Source organism: Dipodomys ordii, unplaced genomic scaffold (genome assembly GCF_000151885.1).
Source record: "Dipodomys ordii isolate 6190 unplaced genomic scaffold, Dord_2.0 Scaffold77, whole genome shotgun sequence".
Taxonomy (NCBI): Eukaryota; Metazoa; Chordata; class Mammalia; order Rodentia; family Heteromyidae; genus Dipodomys; species Dipodomys ordii.
In genome coordinates, this window is record NW_012267293.1 from 1,712,330 (window position 1) to 1,719,921 (window position 7,592).

The following is a 7,592-nucleotide window of genomic DNA, read 5'->3' on the forward strand; positions in this document are numbered from 1 at the left end:
ACCCCACAGACACCCACACCTGCACCCCACAGACACCCACACCTGCACCCCACCCACACCCACACCTACACCCCACAGACACCTATACCCCACAGACACCCACACCTGCATCCCACCCATACCCACACCTGCACCCCACAGACACCCACACCTGCACCCCACAGACACCCACACCTCCACCCCACAGACACCCACACCTGCACCCCGCAGACACCCCACACCTGCACCCCAGAAACCCACACCTGCACCCCACACCCACCCACACCTGCACCCTACCCACACCCACACCTCCACCCCACAGACACCCATACCTGCACCACACACCCACCCACACCTGCACCCCACGGACACCCACACCTGCATACCACCCCCACCCACACCTGCACCCCACCCCCAGCCACACCTGCACCCCACAGACACCCAAACCTGCACACCACGGACACCCACACCTGCACCCCACACCCAGCCACACCTGCACCCCACAGACACCCACACCTGCACCCCATGGACAACCACACCGGTACCCCACAGACACCCACACCTGCACCCCAGAGATACCCACACCTGCACCCCACAGACATCCAAACCTGCACCCCACAGACACCCACACCTGTACCCCACAGACACCCACACCGGCACCCCACCGACAACCATACTGCACCCCACGGACAACTGCAGCCCAGGGACTCCCTCACCTGCAAAACACAGACACCCACACTTGCACCCCACAGATACCCACACCTGCACCCAATGGACAGCCACACCTGCACCCCACTCCCACCCCCACCTGCACCACATAGACACCCACACCTGCACCCCAGACACACCCACACCTGCACCCCAGACACACCTGCACCCCACAGACACTCACACCTGCACCCCACAGCCACACCTGCACCCCACAGCCACACCTGCACCCCACAGACACCCACACCTGCACCCCACAGACACCCACACCGGCACCCCACAGACACCCACACCTGCACCCCACCCACACCCACACCTGCACGGCACAGACACCCACTCCTGCACCCCACCCACACCCACTCCTGCACCCCACCCACACCCACACCTGCACTCCACCGACACCCACTCCTGCACCCCACAGACACCCACACCTGCACCCACCCCTACCCACACCTGCACCCCACAGACACCCATACCTGCACCCCACACCCACACCTGCACCCCACAGACACCCACACCTGCACCCCACAGACACCCACACCTGCACCCCACAGACACCCTCACCTGCACCCCCAGACACCCTCACCTGCACCCCCAGACACCCACACCTGCACCCCACAGACACCCTCACCTGCACCCCCAGACACCCACACCTGCACCCCACAGACACCCTCACCTGCACCCCCAGACACCCACACCTGCACCCCACACCCACACCTGCACCCCACAGACACCCTCACCTGCACCCCACAGACACCCTCACCTGCACCCCACAGACACCCACACCTGCACCCCACACCCACACCTGCACCCCACAGACACCCACACCTGCACCCCCAGACACCCTCACCTGCACCCCACCCCCACTCGTGCCCTGCCTTTTTCCTCTAGACCCTCCTGGCTTGTGAGTGCACGAAGACCTCCTAGAGTCCAAATATTAGCAGTCAGGATTGGGGAGCCTCAGGATTGGGGGGCCTCCGGATTGGGGAGCAGGGATTTGATCTGGAACCTTCTCCGAATAGCACTGCGGCCCGGGGCACAGGAACCCTTTCACTCCTGAGCCTGAATCTCTGAGTCCCCGAGTTACCGGTCTGTGCCCAGTGCTGCGTGCGCAGCCTCACGCCCGTCTCCCTGCAGCAGCTACACGGGAACAACGTCCACTTCACTGATGGCTACGAGGTCAAGGAGGACATCGGAGTGGGCTCCTACTCTGTGTGCAAGCGGTGTGTGCACAAGGCTACAGATGCTGAGTACGCCGTGAAGGTAAGGGGTGCCCCGTGAGCAGCGTGATCGCACACGTGCATGTGTGCATGTGTGTGAGCGCAGCGGCTGCCCCCGTGAGCAGCATGTGTGTGTGTGTGAGCACAGCGGCTGCCCCCGTGAGCCGCGTGTGTGTGTGAGCGCAGCGGCTGCTCCTGTGAGCCGCATGTGTGTGTGAGCGCAGCGGCTGCCCCCGTGAGCAGTGTGTGTGAGCGCAGCGGCTGCCCCCGTGAGCAGCATGTGTGTGTGTGTGTGTGAGCACAGCGGCTGCCCCCGTGAGCTGTGTGTGTGTGTGAGCACAGCGGCTGCCCCCGTGAGCTGCGTGTGTGTGTGTGTGTGAACAGCGGCTGCTCCTGTGAGCAGCGTGTGTGTGTGAACAGCGGCTGCTCCTGTGAGCAGCGTGTGTGTATGTGTGTGAACAGCGGCTGCCCCTGTGAGCAGCGTGTGTGTGTGTATGTGTGTGAACAGCGGCTGCCCCTGTGAGCAGCGTGTGTGTGAACAGCGGCTGCCCCTGTGAGCAGCGTGTGTGTGTGTGTGTGTGTGTGTGTGTGTGTGTGTGAGCGCAGCCATGCAGGAAGGAAGCCGAGGGTCGCCTCCAGCCTCCACGCTGTCCTTTACTGGAGAGCTAGACCTGAGGTCCTCCGCAGTGGAGTTCACTTTGCTTTGACTTGAGGTTATTCATTACAGAATGGTGTGGCAAGTCAGGAATGTTTACCCGGTAGTCCTGCGTGTAGGATGACTGCTGCCAGCAGTTAATGTACGATGCGTGCTGAGGACGGCTTTGAGCACCCAATATTTTGAGGAAGTAGAGTTGGGCCAGGGCAAGGCAGAGAGGAAGAGAGGGAAAGGAGAGGAGGAGGACAGAGTCACCTAAAGATGAGCCAGTCAAGAAAACAAAGTTGGACATAGTGGTTCAGACCCGCAGTATTAGCTGTCAGGAAACTGAGATCAGGATGAACAAGATCCAAGACCAGCCCAGGCAAAAAGTCTGAGAGATCTTCCTTCATCTCAACCAAGTTATGCTGGATTCAGTGGCTCACACCTACTACTGCTGATCTGAAAGTGTAAATAAGAGGAGCGTGGTCCCAGGCCAGTCCTGAGCAAGAATGAAGGCTCTGTTTGGAAAAGGAGCAAAAGAAGGGCTGGAGGTTTGGCTCAAGAGGTAGAGTACTTGTCTACCAAACCTGAGTCCCTGAGCTCAAACCCAACTACTCCAAGAAGAGGAAAGGGGAAGAAGAGGGAGAAGACAAAGGGAGGGAGAAAATAGGAAGTAGGGAGGGGGAGGAGAAGAAGGAGAAAGAGAAGACAAAGAGGAAGAGGAGAAGGAAGAGAAGAAGAAGGATCTGTATTCCAGTTCAGTCATCTCTTCAGCCTCTGTGGCTGATGCTGGATTGAATATTTCATCTGGGAATCCAAAATGCCAGCTTCCAGCGTTTACTGGTTGACTGAATGTGGATTAAAAGCTAGATCTTTTTGCTGCAATGGAAGTCTAGTGTGTAACGGCACATACCATACCTTCTCTGCTGGACAAGAGACTCCACCCGTCTCCCAAGGACCCTGAGAGACCAGGCCCACGCCTGTGCCACCTGACCAGCCCGTTCCCAAACATCTGCAGGAAGACCTGCCGCTCAAAGGAGGAGGAGAGCGCCAGGCAGCCAGCATGGGGTGGGTGCAGGAATAAATCCCAGCCATCGTGGCTCTCTAGGCCCTGGAAAGACGGCTGCACACAGAGCAGAGCCAGCCTTCCACCTGCTGCTGGAAGCCACGGCCTCACGGGACGCGCGTGCGGGCTGGCAAGGCCTGCCCCGTGGACCACGCCGGGCCTTGGAGCCATTCAACAGCAAAGAAGACAGCCAACGCTCTCCACAAAATCACCTTCAGCTTCTCAAGCCAGAGGGAGTGTGTGGACCCGGAGAAGTGGCTTGTGTGTGCACCTGGGTGACGCTGCTCTGCTCGCTCTGCTCGGCCTGCCCGGCGCCTGGACTGCGAGGAAGGCTCGCCCAGGTCAAGCATCCTGGGGATGTTTTGCTGCTGCCCAGGAGCCTGGTGGTGCCTTCACCACCCCCCCACACACACACACCAGTAAAGGGGTGGCTCAAGTGGTAGAGGGCCAGCCTTGAGTGGAAAAGCTCAGAGACCACACCCTGGTCCTGAGTTCAAGTCCCACTACTGGCAAAAAAAAAAAAAAGGGGAGGAGGGCAGGAGGAAGGAAGGAAGAAGTTGTGTCTGCATGAGGTTTTCCCTCTGGTTTGTAGGAGACGCTGGTTCTCACCCGTACCTCCCGTGGGTCCTGTGGCCCCGCATCCCTGAGGCCGGTTTTCTTCTCCCCAGCTTGCGTGGGTTTCTTGGACGCTTGCTCATGGTGGGCGAGCCTCACTCCTGCCCGCTGGGCTTCACCGTGCATCCGCTCAGCAGCACCGGACGCCGTAGAAGACAGCGGCACCAGCCCCGACGGGGACTCGGTGAGACTCGCTCTGGCTGGTCCTCTGGCGCTGATCTTCCGACGTGCCCTGGGGGCCCAGGGACGCCCGCCCGCCTGGCAGGGCTCCCCGAGGGTCTGCAAGGCGGGGCGCCGGGTCCTCTCCGGAGTGCGGCCTGTGAAGACGCCTGGGCCCTAGCCAATCAGCAACAGCGGATCCTTGGACGCCCCCGCGGCCGGTGCCGCCCGTTCATATTCGTAACTGCCAGGATGGCGCCGGCCACCACGCCCGGCTCGACCCCCAAGGAGTGAGACTTGCCCACGCAGTGTTCGCGCGTGGCTGCGCTTCCCAGGCTGGGTATGGAACGGTTCGGCCAGAGAGGCAGACGCGTGGCCTGACGAGAACCTCCTTTTATTTGTTTTTTAACAACGTATTTTTAGGACTGATTGGCGTGGGAGTTTTAAGTTTCTTTCCACCAGGACACACCAGGTCCTTTTGTGTCATTTTGTGTGAGTCAGTTTTCCAGGGGGCTGTGTCTCGTAGACCTCTCAAGCCATTACACGCTGTACTGACTTCCCACGCGCAAGGGTGCCTGGCCTGTGCCCGAGAGTGGGTGTGCCCGTGCCCGCACCCACCCACCACTGCCGACGGGCAGAGTGAGAAAGACGAGGACAGGGAGAAATACAAAGGCTGAAAAGAAAGAGGGAGGAGAGGGGTGAGGAGGGGAGGGGCCGCGGCACCGGCCGCCAGGGACCGCATTGTCTTCCACCTGCACTTCACCAGGTCTGTGCCGGGCTGCGCAGCCTCCTCGCCCAGTGTTTCTTAGATCAAACCCGGAGGATCGGGCTGATGTAGGTGTGTGGGCTCCACGTGGCCGGAGGGCCCTGAGGAGACCCGGTGAGGGCTGGTCGAATGCCAGGAGCGTGGCAGAAGAGCCTGTCCCAGCCTTGGCTTCCAAAACATGGTCTCGGAGGTCACCGTCTCCCCGGCCCCCTCCTCCTCACTTCCCCGCGGTGAAGAACCCTTCCCAAGACAGGCTTCCAGGAAACTCCCCGGTGGGGAAGCAGAGCCGCGGGGCTTGGAGGACACAGGGCAGAAGCTGCCTGCCTGTCCTCCCCTGCTCCCGGGGGCCAGCACCCAGTCCTCCGCTCCTTGGGCCTCCTCCGAGCCCTGTGTGTCCCCTGTGACCGCGCTGGACACTGCCCCCTCGCCCCCCCCGGTGGCACAAGGCCCGCGGGTGTGCAGTGGCCCGTGAGACACTCGGGGCCGCTCAGCCAGACCATTCAGTGGCTTTGCCAGATGTAACGGTTATTCTGATATAATCAAACTCGCCGCGCGCTCAGGGTGGGTCCTCAGCAGCACAGCTCCCGTGTGCCAGCGTGTAGTACCTGCACGCGTGGCTACATGCATGTGGGCGTTCGCTACAGTCTTAAAAAGTCTTTGACAGGCCATGAGAAGCTGTGTTCGCATGTACTTATCGCTGTACGCAAGAGCTTTCTGCGGTATGAGGACAGCACATGCGGGTGAGCTCACAGGCCAGCCCCCGTGTCCCTGCGGTGTGAGGGGCTCACAGCACACGTGGTGAGCTCACAGGCCAGCCCCCGTGTCCCTGCGGTGTGAGGGGCTCACAGCACACGTGGTGAGCTCACAGGCCAGCCCCCGTGTCCCGCGTGCTTTGCAGAAGAGTCTTGAGTTTCATGTTTCTGAATAGAAAATGCATTCCCAGCTGGGCACCAGTGGCTCACACCTGTCATCCTAGCTACTCAAGAGGCTGAGATCTGAGGATCACGGTTCAAAGCCAGCCTGGGCAGGAAAGTCCATGAGACTCCTATCTCCAGTTACCACCAGAAACCCGGAAGTGGTGCTGTGGCTCAAGTGGTAGAGCGCTCACCTTTAGCTGAAGAGCTCAGGGACAGCGCCCAGGTCCAGAGTTCAAGCCCCACGACTGACAAGAATGAAAGAAAGAAAGAAAGAAAGAAAGAAAGAAAGAAAGAAAGAAAGAAAGAAAGAAAGAGAAAAAGAAAGAAAAAAAGAAAAAGAAAGAAAGGAAGCATGCATTCCTATGGCTGCTGAATGTTCAACATCCACACGGACACCCCGCAGCTCCCCACCCACGACCAGGCACACCCCATCCTTGGGAAGCCAGGTGGTTTGCATTTTCCCTTTCCTTCCAGGGTCATGGGTGCGTGCACAGGAAACGATGTGGCCGTTGGCATCCCTGCCCACTTGTAATGCAGGGGTCAGGCAAGGACGCTCCTAACACACCTGGACCCGCCTCTGGGAAATGCTTCCTCCTCCATGCACTGCGTCCTCTTCCTGGGGACCAATCGGACGTGTGCTAACAACAGGTCACTTTGTCACCTAATCTCTGGAGAAAAACAAATCCACTAAAGTCTATGGCTATATCTTACCCTTCTCAAATTGCCAAGCCCAGGCTGGGAAATCACTGTCAGGAAGATGCTTCTAGAAACCTTACTTCTGCCCTGAGTGTTGTTTGCCATGTTATGATTTCCCAGGAAAGGGTCCTGTCCCCCACCGCTCTCCACAAACACGGAAGCCAAGCGCACAGGGAAGGCACCACAACAGTGTGAGCCACCCGAGGACCCCAGGGCATTGGGACACCTGCCAAGGACGGGCCGTCTTCCCAGGGCAGAGCCGTTTTATCTGCCCCCCAGCACAGCTACCCACGCTGGCCACGGAGGGGCTTCTCTGTGCTCTGCCCAGAGGCCCGTCCCGCCTGGGCTCCCTCCCCAGCACACACCTTGGCTCACTTTGTGGCGGTGTGCAACTCAGAGGCCAGGCAGAGGCCTCTCGTGGCTGCAGAGCTCGGGACGCCCAGCCAAGGGGCCGGTGGGCGCTGTGGCTCCCTCGTGTCTGTGACCTCTCCACACCCACCCTTCTTCTCCCAGCCTCGTGCTGCCTTGAAGCGCCACAGGTGCCACTGACTCAGGCAGTAATCCTAGCTACTCAGGAAGCTGAGGTCTAGGATTGCAGTTCAAAGCCAGCCTGGGCAGGAAAGTCCTTGAGACTCTTATCTCCAATTAACTACCCAGAAAAAGCAGGAGGTGGCGCTGTGGCTCAAGTGGTAGAGACCTTGAGCAAAAGAAGCTCAGGGACAGCGCCCAGACCCTGAGTCCAATCAAGCTCCAGGACCGGCAAAAAAAGAAGTAAAAGAAAGGACTAGGACTAGGCGGGATTCCCGGGTGTGTCAGGAGCCCGCAGGGG

General features: G+C 59.8%; 1 protein-coding gene across 1 annotated transcript in view; it reads left to right on the forward strand.

Moving 5' to 3' along the window:
- The window catches only part of Rps6ka2 (ribosomal protein S6 kinase, 90kDa, polypeptide 2), a 176,983-nt gene that overhangs the window by 160,108 nt on the left and 9,283 nt on the right, over window positions 1-7,592 (forward strand). The window contains exons 17-18 of the mRNA XM_013024519.1: window positions 1,825-1,950; window positions 4,203-4,452. Of these exons, the coding sequence (XP_012879973.1) occupies window positions 1,825-1,950; window positions 4,203-4,452 (376 nt within the window). The remainder of the gene's footprint in view (window positions 1-1,824; window positions 1,951-4,202; window positions 4,453-7,592) is intronic.